The sequence below is a fragment of the Indicator indicator genome, chromosome 21 (assembly GCF_027791375.1).
Source record: "Indicator indicator isolate 239-I01 chromosome 21, UM_Iind_1.1, whole genome shotgun sequence".
In the NCBI taxonomy this organism is placed as follows: domain Eukaryota; kingdom Metazoa; phylum Chordata; class Aves; order Piciformes; family Indicatoridae; genus Indicator; species Indicator indicator.
In genome coordinates, this window is record NC_072030.1 from 4,291,240 (window position 1) to 4,311,183 (window position 19,944).

At 41.7% G+C, this 19,944-nt stretch overlaps 1 protein-coding gene across 1 annotated transcript in view; it reads left to right on the plus strand.

Annotated features, from left to right (window-relative positions):
- Window positions 1–19,944, plus strand: part of ANO5 (anoctamin 5) — a 63,734-nt gene that overhangs the window by 12,762 nt on the left and 31,028 nt on the right. The window contains exons 2-3 of the mRNA XM_054390576.1: window positions 1,294–1,364; window positions 12,315–12,428. Of these exons, the coding sequence (XP_054246551.1) occupies window positions 1,294–1,364; window positions 12,315–12,428 (185 nt within the window). The remainder of the gene's footprint in view (window positions 1–1,293; window positions 1,365–12,314; window positions 12,429–19,944) is intronic.

The window sequence follows — 19,944 nt, forward strand, 5'->3', positions numbered from 1 at the left end:
TGCACAGCTTGGACATTGCTTTCTTGTGCTGCTTCTGATCAGGAACCCATTCATGTGTTTTTCAAGGAGTGACTGTGTTAGTGTGTTGTACTTCTTAGTTAATATGTTTTGCATTCTCTTTTTGCTGCCTTGCTTGCTGCTCTGGAGTTAGGTGATTTTAAGTCACCTGGATCAGAGATGCCAGGAGGATTTCCTTCCACAAGTTGCATAAATCATCAGCTATTGTACTGAGAAACTATTTTAAATGCACAACTCTGATTTGTGCACATTCCTGTGCTTAAACGTTAACACCAGGAAGGGTAATTCAGACAAAGCACACCCACCAAGGCTGTTGTAGGCTGTGGGATCAGTTCAAGTCCTCTCAGTAGCACAGGCAGATTGAATGCTACTGCTCCTGGGACAGGGTGCCAGGCTGCCCCTGCCACAGAGGCTTGTTTGAGGAAATGTTTGGGCTTTCTGAGCCTGGGTGCTGGCCTGGCTGCTTTGCCCAAAGCTGCAGCAGCCCCCTGCTTCCCAGGGCTGCAGGAGAGCAGGCAGCAATCTGCTGTCCTGGGCAGCTGCTGAGTTTGCATTAGCTTAGAACTAGCCCTGTGTAAAGGTAGAGTCTCTCCTTAGGAATATTCTTGCAGAAGCAGCTGCTCACATAAGTCAGTCTGGGTATTTTATATAGCTGTTGGTTTTGCAGTCAAGACTTCTGTGTTCTTACTTCCATATTCAGCCATAATGTGTTGTTTGTTTCTCTTCTCTGTTGAACATTGATGCTGTGTTGGGAGGTGACTTGAACTGAGTTCTGAGCTGAAGCTGTTCTTGCAAACCTTTCCTGTGTTTGGAGTTCTCTTACAGGGTAGTCCCTGTGGAATTTCTGATACATTTGAGTAGGAAGAATGATTCCAAATTATTTGCTTTCACACTAACCTTTTTTAGAGATTACCTAATGCTGGTTAATAATAATCATATGGATTTTGCAGGTGTAGTTTGCTTTAGCAGAATAGCATGTGACAAGGTCTTGGCATTCAGAAACTTTTAAATTATTTTGTATACTGTCACATACCACAGCATCTCTACAGTTAGAAATTAACATTCCTGTAAATGAACTTGGAGAAAGAAAAAATGCATAGAAACAAAATGCTCTCATGCTGTGCCTTAAGGAACTTAGAGTTACTTAGATCAGTCTCCAGATCAGGTATCTAGCTGGTCAATAGAGATGGTTGTTTACAATAATATTTTAAAGTAAGGAATGCATTTATGTGAGTCTCTTTTTTTTTTTTTTTTTTTTTTTCCAATGTTCCTTAGGGGAGGAATGCAATGGACCTTTTTGTGAAACTGTTTCCTCTGCAGGATCAGAAGTCCCGAGCAGCTCTGAGGTAAGGTACAGTACTAATGGTAGGAGTAACATACCAAGAGGAAGAGTTACTGTGAAAGAGAGAATTAGTTTTTAAAATAGCATTTCTTTAAGGTTGTCTTACACCTCATTTTTCAATCCATGTAAACATTTTCTTCTTCTAGTGTTTTCAAGGGGCAAAAACCACAAATAAAACATTAAGACTCCCTGAGTCTTAGAAGTAAATTAGCAGTGTTAGTGCTACAGCACAGTAGTAGTAGAAAATACCTTGGACCTAGCAATGTTTCCAGCATCAGTCTTGAAATGAAGATCATACAATCATATAATGTTTTGGCAATTGGAAAAACGTAATGCTTCTGCACAAACCCAACCCTATCTGTAATTCAGTAGGAATTTTTTTCATCTGTAAAGGAGTGTGGGATTTGGACTTGAGGGATGATGCAAGTAAAAAAACCAAACAGGATGGTGAAAACCAGCCTGTCAGCGTACATATAGAAGTCAGGTGAAACCCAGGACTCAAAAGGAATTGAATCTCCCATCAATGCTCTAACTGGGCCTTCTTATGATTTTCCATTTGTGCTCTAATCTAATACTTCTTACATTATCCTGTTGGTTTTTAGGTCATTTTGGTTTGTTTTTTTTTTTTTGGTATCTGCTTTTTGTTGAGTCTTCTTACTCTCTTTTCATATCCCAGAAGGACAAAAGAAACAACATCTCCTGGAGTTCAACAGCTTTTCATATTGCAAGCCTTATAGCATGAATAATTTCTTGATGCTTTGTCATGCAGGGAAGCAAGGAGAGGTTTTCAACAAGCAGCAGACTGGAGAGGGGGGAAAAAAAAAAGAGGCTATGATAGGGATATTTCCAGATAAGCACTGCAGTGGGGACTGCTTCAAATGATGTTGTCAAATCAGTAATTTCATAGGCAGCCACTTCTTTTAGGGACAGGCATATAACCTAATGGAGGTTCTGTGTAGAATCTACCTGAATCAGTCTTAGTGGAGTTCCTATTCCAAGAAATACATAAATGCCCCTGAAAGACGTTTGAAGCAAATTGGAAAATGAATGAAATAAAACCTGAGGATCTGTTTTTCCTCTGTGCTTTATATTTATGCAGAGAGAGTCCTAGGAAAATACAAAGGCAGAATTCTGTTTTGGTAGCACAGTGCATCTCTGGCCAGTGATGATAATTAGTTGTTCAAGTTGCAGAATAAATGGGGATGAGGCCCACTGACAAAATAAGGGTAACTATTCTTAAGAGGAAAGAAGGGCAGTTAAATAATTCAAGATTGGAAAAAGGGTTAAAAGATGGAATTTGTATTAAATATCCTGATAGAAAAAGTTTCAGACCATGCCAGGAGGATAATGAGTACAGATTTTGTGGAGGATTGAGTCACTGGTTTGTAGTTTACCAACATCAGTAAGAGGTGTATGCAATGGACTGTTGGTCTGTCTGCTCTTGCAATGAAGAAGTAGAAAGTAGCTGCAAATGTTTGCTTTGTATGTATGTGGACCCTGAGTTTCTCACTCTAAAAAGGCAGATGGCTGCACTACTCTCTGAGTAAAGCTGCAGGGTTATCCTAGCTGTAAGAAGGTAGGAATTAGTTTTGCACAGTTATATATGAGATTTTTCACCTTTGCTGCTGTTAATTTCACACCAGTGAAATGCTCACTAAAAATTGCTGTTAATTAGTATTTTCCATATTGCAGCTTGTCTGTGAGATAATCTGGGAACAAGCTGTCTTCATATAAGCCAGGTTAGCAGAACTAAATTGGCAGAGCTCTGTCAAGTATATTAAAGCAATCCATTTTCTAAAATGAAGTCAGTTTTTTAGGTTATCTTTTTGAGAGCAGCAGGTGCTGCAGTTGTTCCAGATAGACTAATTTTATTTTTTTCTGAACACTCTCATAATTAGTTGTTATGCTTGTTCATTTTCCAGTTCAGACTGGTAGGTTTTCAAGGAGAGGGAAACATGAAACACCATTATTACCAAATCAGTTCCAAAATGCAGGGGGAAATACAAAAAGACTTATTTCAAGTGCCACTACAAAACTCAGATGGAAAGGTGGGAAAAAAAATCAGCTGGAAGGTTGGCAGCTTGGACAGAGTGGCAGATGTGCAGTGGGGAGGGCAGGAGGTGTAGAATAGCAATGGAAAGCAAGGCTGCACTTCCACTGATGGCAGATTTTCAGTGTATAATGGCAGAAAAACTTTTTACTTAAGTGTTTTGGCCCTTAGTACTCTGCAAATTTTGCAGATTTTCCCAGTAGCACCAGTGATGTGAGGATCAGACTTCCAAACCCAGTTCAGACTACCTTAGAGTAAGAGCCCAGTGCAGCTATTTATATTTGCACTGTCTCTCACCTGGATTCCTTGCCAAAAAACCAGATCAGCCTTTCTGTGTTTACTTCACTGAGTTCTGAAAAGGGCATGATTTTATCTTAGGTAAGCAAATACTCAGAGATAGCATTATTAAGAAAGAATGTAAAGATGTGTGTCTGGGTTGTTTGCAGTGTAAACAGGAATAAAAATGGGGTGTGTGTTTCAGAAAAATTATGGGAACAGAGCCAAGTTGTTTTTACTCAAAATCATCATAAAAGTGAGAAGTGCTGATTTCTGATTTAAAAAATTGGTGGACAATACTTGGTGAAAATTGGATTTTGGGAAATGCACCTTCTGAACTATTACAACTCTAAGCCAAGAACTGATGCTACAATAATGAAATGAAGTTAGTATTCAGGTTCTGCTGAAAGTCAATGTAATTCCCTCGAGGACTGTCGTACCTGCATAATGTGCTTGCACTCTTTGGGTGCACTGTTTCAAGCTGTCAGTGATTTGTTTTCAGAGGCAAACCAAGAGTGTGAGAGATTATTGACTAATGGAGTTAGATATTGCAGAATGTAAGCTGTTACTCATTCCAATAGCAAAGCTTGATCTCAAAATCCCTTCCTCGTGCAATCACAATTGTGGGCCAGGACTCCAGATAGTTTCTGGATATATCCATAGCTGTGCTCTGCAAAGCCCTCTGTTCTTGGTGTCCCTGTCGTCCCTGTATGGAGCCTGGCTAGAGGACATTGCAGCACCTTACAGACCCACAGAGAGAAAAATAATGAGCACCCAGATCTTCTACAGTGCAAATCAGGGTAGAGCCTCTCCAGGTGTGGATCAGAACTGGAAGGTGGGAAGCCCTCACTGCTCTCATTAGGAATAATAACTACAGCTGCTGACACCAGTTTGCCTTATCTACATCATGAGTTCAATGATTTCTCTCCTTGCATTTGTTTTCATTCAGTGTAGTGGTATCATCACAGTTTCCATTGGAAAAATAATCTAAGTAAGGGGCACCACCTTCGTTCTGAACACAAGTGCAGCCATCTATCCTGTGCACGTTTTCTCTGATATTAAAAGCAGAACAAGTTCTGTTTAAATGCTGCTCTTCAGCAGCTTGCAAATGATAACCTGTGCCGAGTTGATGAGGTGGTAGTTTTTGTAATGGGGATGGTGGGGATTGGTGTACAGCTCTTAATGAAAGTTGTTAATATGTAAAAATCAGTATGTTCAATGTAAAACTCAGTGACACATGCTAGAGCCCAGCTTGGCTCAGGAGGTTTGTCTGAACTTGGACTGTCTAGATTGAAAATCCCAAAGCTTTTTCAACAACTTAAGCCAGAAGCTACACTGTTTCTTCTGAAATAGCCTTTTATTTTAAAGCATCCTTTGCATCATTGCTAACAACATTGTTTTTCCCATGATGCCACTGGCAGGGTCTAAACAGCACTGAGACTACTTTACTCATCCCTGAACATCAAGTGGTAAGCAGTGAGCAGCATTCATGCTTCCTTGCATGAATTTGTGTGGCGTCTTCTGTTACCATATGCCAAGAAGTCCCTGGCCAGAAAATTTTCCAGTTTCATGGAAGCCATCCTTCCCAAAAGAATCGTGTTTTTTCTAACTGAGAAAAATGAATGTGGTTTTTTTTTTGCATTTATTCTCAGTGATGGCTTAAATGATAAAATTCAAGCAAATTGTAAGACAACAGACAAAACGGAAAAGTTAAGATTGGTGGAGAAAACTGGAAAGTTTGCTTTTTTTTATTGTTGTTTTGGTTTGGTGGCTTACAGGATGTTTTCTGACTATGGTGCTATTAACCAACCTGGGTTTCTTCTTTATCATGGTAGTCTGGAGGAGCTCTGTGAGTCAGCATGATACTTGAAAATATTCGAAAGAGCAAGAAACAAACAGCAACAACACTTGAAATGCGTTGCCTTTTTCCTTTTCTTATAGTAGTCAATATTAAGGAAAAACTCAAAATGTTCACTTAAGAAGACAAGACAAAATAATTATATTAATTGTAAAATATATCAAACAAAATGTAAAATAACCTGTTTTTTAATGGAATAAAAATGACAAAAATTAAGATAACTGAAGTACATGCTGAGATAGATTAAAACTGTCTGCTTGCTTCCATTGGGCTCTGGTGTCTGACATTAACACATCTGTTCTCTTAACATACTTTTTTATTTTCCTTTGTTCTATTCTGGTTTAATGTGTCCTTTCATCAAGAGAGGCTTTATCTGTGCATTGAACTTGTAGTGCAAATATCTTGGTGCCTTAAACTGCTTTGTAGTGCATGTTTCCAAGCTTTCAGATTTTGATGCGGTTCGGTATTGAAACACCAGCGTGGTGAAGGTGTAAAAAGAAGCTGCAAGAAATGTGTGGGGAAGGTTATAGTTTTATATGCAGCTTTGGAGCCTGCCTGGAGCAAACTTAGCAACTGGGGTGTGTGGTGTTAATACACTTTTTTGAAGTGGGTAAGCATTTCAGTTACCTGGATTCCTCCAAAGAAGAGTGTTGAAGAGAGCTTCATGCAGAGGGGATCTCTGGTATCACAGGAACTGAATGTACTGTACAGAAACCAAGAATTTGCCTTTTTGATTTCCAGCAGAGTGCCTTTCTATTTGCTAGCTTTTGTGTAAATGCATTTTCAGGAGCTTTTTGGCTTTGGACATAAATTTCATCAACAGCTCTATTTAGCATAGCAGCACTTGAATCAGTTTGGGTTTTCTGTAGCTGTATGTTTAATTCATTAAAAGGAGGGTATATGTAAATATCCTGTATGATCTGGGGGTCTAAGTGAGGGGGTGGTCATTTGGGGGTTAAGCCATTGAATGTTTCCTACCCATTCAGTTATGGAGGCTTTTCTTGTATTTCAATTCAGCTTTCAAACCACTGTATTTTTTTTCCATTTCTGTATTCTAAAAATTTTTCTGCAGTTCACCTAATTACTTTGTAGTTTAATTATTTTGTTTTACATTATCTATAATAAAAGCTAATTTGCCTGTATGATTATCAAAGGTATGCAGTAAATAAATACTTGCCTTGTAACCTGTACCTTGTAAGCAAGCAAAATTTTGCAAATCCATTTTATTTTGTAATTCCAAGCAATTTTATTTTCTTGTCTGGTAATGTAGGGCTATGGTGTGTAACAGCTAGATGTGCTCATGGAGATCATGTTATTAACTATGTGCTAGCACCCTAATGAAGCTCATGTTCCTTGGTTCCTCCAGCTCAGATTAGTGTTGGTTACTGCTTTGTTGCTGAAGTTGCTGCTCTAAACCACCCTTCCCACTCTGAGGTACAAAAAGCAGAAGGGGGAAGGCTGCTGAGGTCTGAACCTGCAGTCCCAGCTCTCCTAGGCTGGACACCTGTGAAACCTTGAAGTCCAGAGAACTAAATTTGGAGAGGCTGTTTCTGAATGTAGGCCCCTAAGAAAGTTGCAGTTTTCTGGCTGAATATTAATCTGAAAAGTACTGCTCCAAGCTAAGTTCTTTTGTCTTTGCAATATGGCTGTGGAGAAGGCTGGGATACTTAGTAGCAAAGTGGATGTTGAGGAAGCTCCATTACCTAAAAGGAGAGGGCTGTGCTAAGCAGCCTGTGAGTACAGAAATTCCCTGTGAGGTGGATAACCAGAAATAGAAACCCCTCAGAGTCCTGTGAAAATGTACAGGAGTAAATTATTCAGGTATGATCTACAAAATATATTTGCTTTTCAGGTCCTGTGGTGTCTGTCGTTAGACTACCACAGGCTAGCTGGCTCTGCTGACCAAGGTCAGCTGGCTCTGTGCTTTGGTGGTTGAGCACAGCCATGGTCATGTTTACCATAGCTTCTGCCCCTCAGCCTCAATCCAAAGTTGTTTCTCCTGGAGCACTTTCTGTTGGAGTTTAATGGTTGAAGCCACATCCAGCAGCTCTCTTTCCCTTCTCCTGTTTGCGGTGGCTGGCTTGTTTGATTTGGCCATGGAGAAGTGTATCTGAGCCACCTGTGGGACCAAGGTGGCCAAGACCTGCTCATGAAGCATTCAGCAGTGCAGGATTTGAACACAGCATGTGACAGCCAGCCAGCATTTACCCATTTCACCCAAAGCTGTGTGGGCAGAGCTCAATGTGGGGTGTTAACAGCCTTACTTCATCTCGAGCCCTGCTTTGTTTATTTCCACGCTGATGTCTTGGTCTTTCCTGCAACCTGTGCTCTTTGAGTCAGCATTTCCTAGGACAGGGCTTTAGTTTGTGTCTAACATGAAGATTGCAAGTCTAGGTCCATAAAAGGTTATTTGGTTGAACATGATCCAGTATCTTGATCTGCACTGGATGTCTAGACAGAAGTTGCCAGTTGGGGGTGACTAGAAATATTGGTGCAGTTCTGTATGGATCCAGGAAGTTTGCCCTCATGTAGTCATGTGGAAAGAAACTTTATCTCTTTATGGTAGACCCTTACAGCACTCAATTAGCACATCTGTCTGCAGGCTATGAAGTCACTCTGAGATAATTAGACTATTAAAACTGGAGAGTTGCTACAGGAGAACAGGAGGGCAGTATTTGCTTTTGAACAAGTAGTTTTCATCAGCTTGCTTTGTAGTTGATGGATTTATTTAGCTTTCAGGGAGTGCTATTAAAAGCTGAACACTTGCAGTTGAGTCACTCCCTAGAATGATTCAGTGGCTAGGACTGGAAGGGACCTTTGGAGGTCCCCTTGGCCAACCTGCTGCGCAAGACAAGGCTGACTCCAGACTTAGATCAGGTTGCTCAGTCAGTGCCTTGCTTGCTCAAGCTGTGTGATTTTGGGATGAAGATTACACAGTTTCTCTGGACAACCTGTTGTACCTGTTCCTGCTCAACCACACCCTCACATCCAGTTGGAATTTCCCTTGTTGCAACTTGTGGCTGTTGCCTCTTGAGTTTTCACCACATGCCTTGGGGCTCCATCTCTTCTGTAATTCCTCAGTGGGTATTATTCAACTATTCAGAAGCTTCTGCTTGCTATCTGTGCTGAGCTGGGAAGTTTTAACTCAGTTCCTCGTATTCCAGAAAGTGCACATCACAGAATGTCTGCTCTGATGAGGTGTGGCTTCATTCAGTAGCTGCAGGTTGTCTGAGATCAATTAATTTGAATACAGTTCTGCAAAGAGCTGTTAAGAAAGGTGATGCACTTAATGTGTGAGGTTTGATGATTCACTGATGCAGCCAATGCAGATTGCTAACATTTTATGTATGTTAAACCTCTAAGTGCACATGTATGCACAGAACTGCATGATTATGCAAGGCTGATCTTGTTCTTCTTGTGAAACCCACATGCAGCAAAATGGAAAGGAATCGTTTATGGGTTTAATAAGCAGGCCTGTCACTATTCATGATGAATAATCCTATGTGCAGAAGAAGAGGGAAGAGATAAGTAGTCCCCATCTCAAAGCAAATCCACAGATGACTGCTGCATCTTCTTAAATTGATAATCAGACCTTTCAATGACTGAGCAGGATTCTGATACATCTTAGAAAATGAGGAGACTTTGATGGCATGAAAGATAAAGTATGACTTCAGTTGCATGGAATAATCTAATTATAACTGTGCTACCCAAAGAATTTGGGACACTCCTTTGGCAGGAGTCTTTTAAAATAGAAATATTATTGATTGATTTCTTTTTCTTAGTGTACAAGGATTCTATTAGTTCACTAAGACAAAAATCTGTGCTCACACAATCTCTGTCTTTTTAAGCCAGTGGTTGGAGTGCTCTGGTTTTAGGCCACTTCTCAGTGTTGTAAGTTGTTAAAGTGCACTTTGGTATTCCCTTATTGTGATGGTGAATAATTACAGCACTGCTGATGTTACACAGATGTCAGTGTGGTTTTGTGCACTGTGTTGATTTGATTAACATGAGAACAGTTGCAATTTGGTTGCAGTCACAATTATAGTTTAAAAAAAAAAAAAACACAACCAAAAAAAACCCCAAGCCTGTAAGTAAAACACAGAACAAGCAAATGCTGTTAATTTTGGGTTCCCATGACTTTTGTGAGCCTCCTAGTCTTGCATGATTAGGTACAACGTTAGGAAGCAGAAGCTTTTTCTGACCTAGTCTCACAAAGTAGTCTGTTCGAATTGCTCTGCTGGAAATATTTCTCAAGAATTAAAACAACAAAAAAACCTCAGGAGAACTGCCAAAGAGGGAGGGCAAAAAGAGGAGTGCAGCATTCCCAGGAAATAATTTCTTCTAGCTGTTTCTGTGTTACTTTGATTTGCAGCACAGTGTTTTGTAGCTCCCCAAAGGCAAGGACAGCTTCTATAGTAGGGTGATTCTTCCCCTTTACTCTGTTCTTCTGAGACCCCCAACTCGAATACTGCATCCAGTTCTGGGTGTCCCCAGCATAAGAAGGACACAGGCCTGTTGAAGTGAGTCCAGAGGAGGGCCACAAAGATGATCCAAGGGCTGGAACATCTCTGCTATGAGGATAGGCTGAGAGAGCTGGGGTTGGGGGGAACTTAGAGCTGCCTTCCAGTATCTGAAGGGATCCTACAGGCAGGCTGCAGAGGGACGTTTCATAAGGGTGTCTAGCAATAGGACAAGGGAGCTTAGTGTTAAGCTGAGGGAGAGTAGGTTTAGACTGCATCTTGGGAAGAAGCTCTTCAGTACGAGGGCAGTGAGGCTCTGGAATAGGCTGCCCAGGGAGGTTGTGGACGCCTCCTCTCTGGGGATGCTCAAGCCCAGGTTGGATGAAGGCTTGAGCAGCCAAGTCTAGTTGAGAGGTGTCCCTGCCCATAGCACTGGGGTTGGAGCAGATGATCTCTGAGGTCCCTTCCAACCTAAGCCATTCTAGGATTCTATGTATGAATGATCTGGGTAGGCTGCTATTTGGTTTCAGCAGTTAGTGTGTCTAGTGCAGATGCATCAAGTTGTGCAATACTATGAAACAGGGATTTTTTTGAAGTTAGGAGGGGTTTTATTATTAAATGTGAGCCTGTGTGAAGATAATCTCATGTTCTGGAGTATGTGGACATTACTACTTGTAATTTTGTCAGCCCTGGAATTCTGTGGTTGCCATTCATCTTTCTATGTCCCCGTGGGTCCAACCTACAGACACATACATGCCCTATACATTAACCAGTGCTTGTTTGGTTGCCTTTGCATTATGTTCAAAGAATTTTTTATTACTTTCTTTTAAATCAGTTTAAGTGTCCAAATGATGGCTCTTAGTGTTGCAGGAGTCATTGTTTTAAAACACCCAAGTTTATTATCAAAATGAATGCCAGCAGATTTTTGCTTTTAATAAACAATTCGTCATAGTCATAATACCTGTGGATGCTTTTGTTTCCCCAAGAGCTGGAGGCTTTTCCTGGCTGTTGTAAGAACATTGATTTCCTGCTGACTTTAGTTGGGGATGTGTGCTTGAAGCAGTTGGTTTGGGTTTGGGAGAGGACCTGCAGGCTTGCTAACTACTTGTTGGTTATTCCAGCAGAGTGGAAGGAGATATAATCTGTTCCTGAAGCGACGTCTCAGGGTAAAGCAGTGATGAATGATATTGCAAGTGGCTTGAATGGCTGCAGTAATAACATGCTTCACTGTGTGGTGCCTTTTGTTAACTGGGAGCAAGGTTCACAGCTGTAAAGTTCCCTGAGGAAACACAGGATACTTTTCACGTGCATCATTGCATGGCTTTAGAGGGGAGAAGGCAGAAGCATATCCTCTGAATCATTCTGATTTTGGTCTGCTGTAACAAAAATTAAACCCAAATTCAGTCCTGTATTAGCACAGCTTTGCTGATGGGTGTGGTTTAAAGAGACCACCACCAACCTTCCTTAGCATGGAGTTCAGTTGAGACCAGAGTGTTAGCTTTTATGGAGAGCATTCTCTTGCATGAACCTCAAATCTTGTGAACAATTTGGTAGAGCTGAATATTGATATGGTAATAAATAATATGACCTAATATTATGTTAATTTCCCTAGGAGTTAATAGTCTTTATTTGCTTAACATTAGTTACTCTACCCTCATCAGTGAAAATGATCAATGTTGTTATTGTGACATTCTGGCATGCTGATAATGAAAATATGTCCTTAATAGATGAATTAGAATGCTAATTACCCTGCTGCACTCATACATGTTATTAGGTTTATTTATTTTATTTCCTCAAGAAAGCAAATACTCAGTGTGCTGTTTGTGTGCATTTTCCTGTGTAGTCATTGCTGTGATGTATTTCTTCGTGGTAGTTGGTTCAGTGAGTCTTGTTACGTGGAATTTACTTTTTGCTACCTGCCCCAGGTGCCCTGTCCTGGTTTTTGTGTAGAGTGCCACTCTGACTAACTGCAGAGGAAAATGATGCTGCCAGATAACACTTGTCTTGATGATTTATGCCACACTGAAGACTGTGCAGTGGTAGTGTTGCTCCCAGGTGTTGCTACACTAGCATACAATTGCTCTTCCTGTACCAGTTATTTACAGGTAGTGTTTGAGGATCTAAACAACTAATTTTGCAGCTATTTTAACTGGCTACAGGCCTTGTCACAACTTATAGGTGTAACTATAACTTAAGCTGTAGAGAAACTGAAGGGTTGAGACAATTTTAGGGAACTTCTTTGTGTTCTGCTACATTTTTGAACAGCAGTGATGCCTGGGTGTTTTAATCATGTGCCTGTGTCTTCCACAGATTGATAAAAGACATCAAAGCAAAGATTCTATTTTCTTCAGAGATGGTGTCAGGAGAATTGATTTTGTTCTCTCCTATGTGGATGATCTCAATAAGGAGTGGGAAAAAAAGTTGGTAAGTTTATCTTTTTAAGGTCCTCTTAAGTCTTGGCAATCATAAGCTGAATATCAGTTACTAAGCCTTTCAAATCTAGCTAAAAATTTGATAGCTGTATAAAAAAGCCCTTCCATTTCTGTGAAATTTACTGTTGTGATTAGGACCCAATTTTGTTAGATTTGGGGGGGATTCATTTACAGAATTGATAATTCTCCATTGCTTAGGCTGATCAATAGTGCCAAGTAATCTAAATGGTTTTGCTTTCTTCAATGAAGAGCCTTATAGGTAGCTGTGGCTTTGGTTAAACTGTATCTGTAAATAGTTAAGAGGAGGGGGTTTCTTTTAAATAAGCAAAGCATTGTCCACATGGGATGGAGCAACGTTTTTTTCTTATCTTTTGAGTTCAGTTACAGCAGAAATGAATTCTTAGATCTGAGAATCCATGAATTCCCCTTTTAGAACTTTAGGACTTTGGGGACTTTTGTTTTTTATTATTATTATCCTCTGATCAAAATAAACACAAACCTCCTCTTTAAGCCCTTTCCTGTGCTTGAATTGCTCTCAACCTGTGTGTATTCATCCTATTTAAAGTGTCTTTGATGAACAACCTCCTATGTAACAGAGCATCCAGGCACAGGCTTTCTCTAAAATGCCAGTCAGCGATGATCCTTGAACATCCCAGCAAGATCCAGTTGCCTGAATGCCAGCAATAGGTCAGACAGAATCAGTAAATGAGATGTAATTGTTCCTTACTCACATTGATACTGAGCTCTGACTTGACCAATACGTAAATTTAGGCTATTTTTAAAAAAATCCAATACTATGAGATGCAGTCAAGGTGAACAATAAATTCTGTCTCAGCAGAATGTTTAAAACATCATAATTATTTCTGATCCAGGAGAGGTTACATTTACAAACTAGCCTTTCCACTGTATATCTCCAGAGTTAATTCTTTAAAAACCAAACCCAACCAAAACAAAACCAGAAACCCACAAAACCCCAGAACTAAACCCCTCTTCATTCTCCTGTAATCACATTATTCTGAAAGGCTTCCTGAAGCAAGCTAATGATGCAGAGGCTTATGACAAAGTCATGATCAAAACCCCAGCTCTGTGAAGTAAAGAATGTTTCTCATCTATATCTTGGTAAAGTGTTTCATAATTAAAATCTCTAATTTCCTTTGAACAAAACCTGCACAGTTGGGCTATAAGCAAAAACTTGCTTACTGCTTCAATTCCTTGCTAAAGGAAATGCTGGGTTGTTTTTTTTTTTTTTTTTTCATTATGGACTTATGCTGCCCATATGCAAATGTGGTCTAATGTAGAACACAACTCCTGCATCATATTCTTGTTACTTCAAGCAGTAATATCTTCCATGCTTTTCCCAGCTCAAGCATCTGAGAGTCTGCTTTCCTCAGCAGTTCAGGAGATTTGCTCTGAGAGACTGGATTTGTGTTACAGCTCTGGTGCCAGAGGTTTCTGTCAAGGCATGCTTCTTCAAACCCACACTAACACTTTGTCAGGCTGCAATCTTAGCTAGATTCCTCCTCCTACTGTAAAGTAAAATGCCCTCTAAAAAGAAGGGAAAGATCAATCAGTGTAGAGAAAACAAGCTGCCCATGCAAAATATGTGAAAGCAACTCCTAAAATAAACTTTTCCATTAGTCATACTCAAGGAATAGGAGGGAAGAAATGGAGACTATTAAGGTAATGTTTCAAGTGGGAAGGAAAACAAGCCAGATGCTCAGTCTAGTCATTGGTATTGTGCACAGCAATTTCCTTCTCACTGATTTATAGATCATTAGGGGGTGGCAGGAATCTTTGCCAGACCAAAGGCAATGGTGTGAGTGTCATTACTTACTGAAGGATTCCCCTGGGGAAGAACCCAAGAGCTAGCATCTAATAATGAACTTCCTCATGGAGATAAAAATGTACTTAGAAAGAAACAACTTTCTTGCAAAATAGTAGAACACCTGCATCAAGTTTTGTGAGATTTAATTCTGTGTATGTCTATTACTTGCAAAACAGTTTATGGCCCCATGAAGAAGGCTTTTGGTCTGTGGCCCTGTAGGTTAGTTCTGCAGACACAGAACAGACAGGCATGAAGATACCAATGGTATGGCATGTGAGTTTCCACACAATTCTTGGGAAATCTGCTAAGAAAATTCTATTTGTCCTGTGTTTATGTCCAGCAGAGACCTTTATAGAATTGAATATGCCTGTGAATTAATTCAGACTTATTAGCATAGAAGCACTGTGCTCTTGCCTTTGGGATGAAACAAGCAGTGATGCAGTGCAGCCTTAGGAATGTGTCTGGCATGCTGTACAGTTGTCACAGGAAAAACATGTCAATTTATTGTTCTGTAGTGCAATGATACAGCAAAATGTAACAGCTAAAAATAGAGATGTTCATAGGAAGAGAATAACAGTTGTGACAAATGGTTTTGTTTCCTTGTCTCGAGGAAACAGCTTTATTCTGTGTTTCTAAGAGAGGTGAATAACTCCTTTGTGTGTTCCAACATAGCCCTGGTAAAGATGTAAGAGTCAGTCTGTTCATCATCCCCAACAAATGCATTAACTTCTTTGATGTTCCCAAGAAACTTTACAGCTTAAACTCTGTTTCGAACTTGCCTTCTATAAGCTACCTGAATACATCCTAACCACCAAGTCTCTCTTAAGCAATACTTAAGGTTACATTTTTGTGAGACAATCCTTTATATTTTTCCTTAAGGCCTTTAGCAGATGAGAGGAAGTATTTTACCCAGGTGTGAAATGCATGTGAACATGGAAGAATAAATACAGGTTTTTAAACTATCTAGTAAACATTTTTGCATGACCAGGACATGATCTTTATTGGTAGGAAGTGGTTATGTTTTCACCAGAAATTCCAGAGCATTAGGACTCGGTGCAAAAGAACTATTTCCAGTAAACACAGGAACAAAAGTCCCCCTGTCCCCAGTGGGGCATGGAGATACAGAAAGGTATCTTATCTAATCCTCTCCCACTTTTCATCATCCCAGAAAGAAATTTCTGCTTTCTCACTGTAGCAGTAGCCCAACGTTAGGGAGCCCTGGGCAGCAAACAAATCAGATGCTTGTTGTTACTGCAGCACCCTGAGAGAAGCTGTGTGCCCAGCTCTGCAGGAGCAGCTGAAAATGGCTTGAGCCATGACTGGGTACCTTGCTGTGCTGCTGGGGCATCATTTGCAGAAGGGTGTTTGGTGCCTCTTGCACTATGAAAGACACAGAGAGCCCCAGGCCCTGGGGCAGTCCCTGCAGTGCTGTGCTAAGGCCATTTACCTCATCTGTCCATCTGCCTCCTGCTCTCGTGACTGCAGCCACATGAGACAACCAGGAGCCTTTCCTGAGCAGGCTCTACCTCACCTGGAATGTTTTTGCCAGGGAGCAGCGTGGGCAGCCTGAGCCCATCTGTGTTAGTGCTGGGAAGTGACTTGTGTTTTCTCAGGGTACAGCTGAGAGCAGAGCCCATGTGTGCTTCACAGCAGCGTGTGACTGTTCTCTATCTGTTCCCCAGTATCCTACATGTGACTGCAGTTAGAATAAGCCTGAGCATCTTGGTTTTGCAGGGTAAAACCAAGCAAGAGGAGTTTGATTGCAGAATAGGAAGTTGTAAACTTGAAGTTCTTCTAATCTCCTGTTTATTGATTGTTGTTACTGGGAGTGACAGCACCGTTATCAGGAACAGGTTTATGAGTTGCCTATCTCCCCTAGATACCTACTCATGCAGTGTTGCATCTGAATTGGGTGTATTGGTGCTGCTGGACTTTGGATCTTGCTTCCTAATCTTATCAGGGTGGTTCTTTGCAGACAAGCCTGTGTTAGGTGGTAAAGTGTCCAGGATGCCCACAGCAGTGTCTGGAGAGGTGAATGCTCTACTGGCCTCTCTCATTTATAGTCCACAGTGGTCTCAGAAAATGTGGGTTTAGTCTTTTAGAGGTGTTTTGGAGAGGCTTAAGAACTGTACTTAAATAAAAAGTGAGGAAGGGCATTAGCCCACTGCCACTGGTCTTCATTGTGTGATTGCTGATGATGATTCCCTCGTCCCTCTGTGACTGCAGAGTGGAACCTACAGCCAAGTCACAAATACAAGCACCAGGTCTGCCTTTCAAATGGGATTGGGACAGTCAGCTTAAAATTCTTACCAGTGCATCTGAAAACAAAACAGCACTGGTCCAAGGGTATGTTTTGTCCATTTAAAGCCTTTGATGGGGACCTGAGGAACCACAGTATTTAACAAGAAGAGGAGGAGCATTGGTTTTGCAGCAGATTGATTTGCTTTCAAAGATGGTGTTTCAATTGACTGCAAAGTACAGTGCATTTGCATGGATTTCAGAGAAGGTGGCTGCTGGGAAGAGAGTAAGGTGGTAAAAGGAGCATAATTTCCATTAGAGCCCTGCAATTTATCACACTAAGTGTGTGAATAAGGGAAGATCAGTAAGATGGGGCCAGACCCTTTGGCTCTCTCTGTTATGAAGCTGCACAACTGGAGGAGGAGCTGCCTGGTGGCTCTCTGTGTGTCGGTGTGAGCTGAAATTCCCCCCCACCAACAATAACCAGGCTAGCTCAGTCTGGAAGCAAATGAAAAGCTGTATTTACAAGCAGAGTCTAAAATCTACAATGAAATGCAATGAATATGTACAAATATACAAAATTCACAACATTCACAAATATATACAATCAACAGAAAAAGCACAACCGATCTCCCTTTGCTTCCCCCCAAGGGGACCCTCCCAAAGGGGCCTCTCTCTCCCAGGAGCTTCCCCCCCAGACCCCCCTGGACAGAGAAGCAGAGTTTAGTTAGAGCAGAAAGTTGTTAACTTAGCTGCCAAGGTCAGTGTGTTATCTTCAGCCAGAAGAGAAGAAGAAACAGCAACCAGACAGCCCAGCAACTGCCCCCACTGCCGAACGCAGAATGTGCAGAGTGCCTACTTTGTTTTGGGTAATAGTTCTTAAACATTTCTATCTATCCAATGGAAGTGTTTAGAACAATCAGTATTTTGCTTTCTTACACCCAATAGTGACTATTTACATTCTTTCACTTTCTCTATTCTGAACTTTGCAAGGAAAAATTAAAAAGACAGTTTCAAACCATCACAGTCCACCCCTTCTAAACAATTCCATTGGCTGCTACTATTATCTATTTAATCTAAAATAATATCTACAGCAATAGGTGAATAAAGACCATAGTCCATTCCGGCTATCTCAGATGTAGATGATTCAAAAGAGTCAAATCACAGGAAAAACAGCAAACAGCTTGTTTCCTCGCAGATGGAGCGAAGGAAGGAACAGGGACTCTCAGCTGACTCAGGGCTCTCAGGGTTCGTGCACCGTAGATCTCATGAACTCTCCTCTTGGGCGCGATGCTGTATCTGCGCAACACTCTGAATTTAACCTCTCTCAGCCAAAGTTAGATTTCTTTGTGGAATACACTGAATTTCACCATTTTCTTGCATCACCCAATAGGTGTGACCAGGACCTTCAGCAGAAACCACCCCTCGGACAGGTTTGGCCTCTCCTGAAGGAGAAAATACCCAAACAGTTTTGCCTAACAGATTCTTTTCTCTGATAACAGGAACTCTATCACCTTCTTCCTTTCGCAACAAATCTGATTGGGCAGGTCCAGCTCGATTCACTGAACCTCTACTATTCACCAACCAGGTTGCTTGTGCTAAATGTTTCTCCCAGTTTTTCAAAGATCCACCCCCCATGGCTTTGAGAGTGGTTTTCAGCAAACCGTTGTAGCGTTCAATCTTCCCTGCAGCTGGTGCATAGTAGGGAATGTGGAATATCCACTCGATGCCGTGCTCTTTGGCCCAGTTTTTTACAAGATTGTTCTTGAAATGAGTTCCGTTGTCCGACTCAATCCTCTCTGGAGTTCCATGTCTCCACAGGATTTGTCTCTCCAGGCCAAGAATGGTGTTACGTGCAGTTGCATGAGGAACTGGATAAGTTTCCAGCCATCCAGTGCTTGCCTCTACCATAGTCAGCACATACTGCTTACCAGATGGAGAACGAGGTAGAGTGATGTAGTCAATCTGCCAGGCTTCACCATACTTGTACTTGGACCATCGGTCACCGTACCACAAGGGCTTGATCCGCTTTGCCTGCTTAATAGCAGCACAAATGTCACAGTCATGGATGACTTGTGTGATAGCATCCATGGAAATGTCAATGGATCTGTCACGAGCCCATCGGTAGGTTGCATCTCTGCCTTGATGTCCTGACGAGTCATGGGCCCACCGAGCTAAGAACAGCTCACCTCGGTGTTTCCAGTCAAGATCAGGATCAGGATCAGAGTTTGTGTCCACCTGGGAAACTCTTGCAGCTAGATCTGCCTGATGGTTGTGTTGTTGTTCCTCTGTAGCTTTGCTCTTAGGAATGTGAGCATCGATGTGTCTCACTTTCACTGGGATTCTCTCAATGCGAGCAGCAATGTCTTGCCACAGATCTGCAGCCCAGATTGGCTTTCCTTTCCTCTGCCAGCCATTCTTTTTCCAGTCTTTCAGCCAACCCCACAAGGCATTGGCTACCATCCATGAGTCGGTGTAGAGATAAAGCTTTGGCCATCTCTCACGTTCAGCTATGTTAAGAGCTAGCTGGACAGCTTTTACCTCTGCACATTGACTGGATTCTCCTTCTCCATCTCTCGCTTCTGCAACTCTGCGCATTGGACTCCACACTGCAGATTTCCATCTCCGCTTGTTCCCAACAAGACGACAGGAACCGTCTGTGAACAAAGCATATCTCTTTTCATCATCAGACAGATCACTGTAAGGAGGAGCTTCCTCAGCACGAGCTACTCTCTCCTCTGGAGGTTTAGCACAGCTTGTGCCTTCTGGCCAGTTTGTGATCACCTCCACCAAACCAGGCCTTTCGAGATTTCCCATTCGAGCTCTCTGTGTTATCAGAGCCATCCACTTAGACCAGGTAGCATCTGTTGCATGATGTGGTGAAGAACCTTTGCCTTTGAACATCCAATTCAGAACTGGCAATCTAGGAGCTAGAAGAAGTTGTGACTCAGTTCCAATCACTTCAGAAGCAGCTTTCACTCCTTCATAAGCAGCTAAAATCTCTTTCTCTGTTGGAGTGTAGTTTGCCTCTGAGCCTCTGTAGCCACGACCCCAGAAACCAAGAGGACGTCCTCGTGTCTCCCCTGGAGCTCTTTGCCATAAGCACCAGGTTGGACCATTGTCACTCGCAGCCGTGTACAGAATGTTCTTAATGTCTGGACCAGTTCGGACAGGTCCCAGACCCATCGCTTGGACTACCTCTCGCTTGATCTGGTCAAAGGCTGCTTGTTGCTCAGGACCCCATTGGAAACTGTTTCTCTTTCGAGTCACATCATAGAGAGGTTTCACAATCTGACTGTATCCAGGAATGTGCAGTCTCCAAAATCCCACTATGCCTAAGAAACGCAGAGTTTCTTTCTTGTTGATGGGATTTGCCATGGTGGAGACTCTGTTTATCACATCCATTGGGATATGACAGCGACCATCTTGCCACCGCACCCCCAGA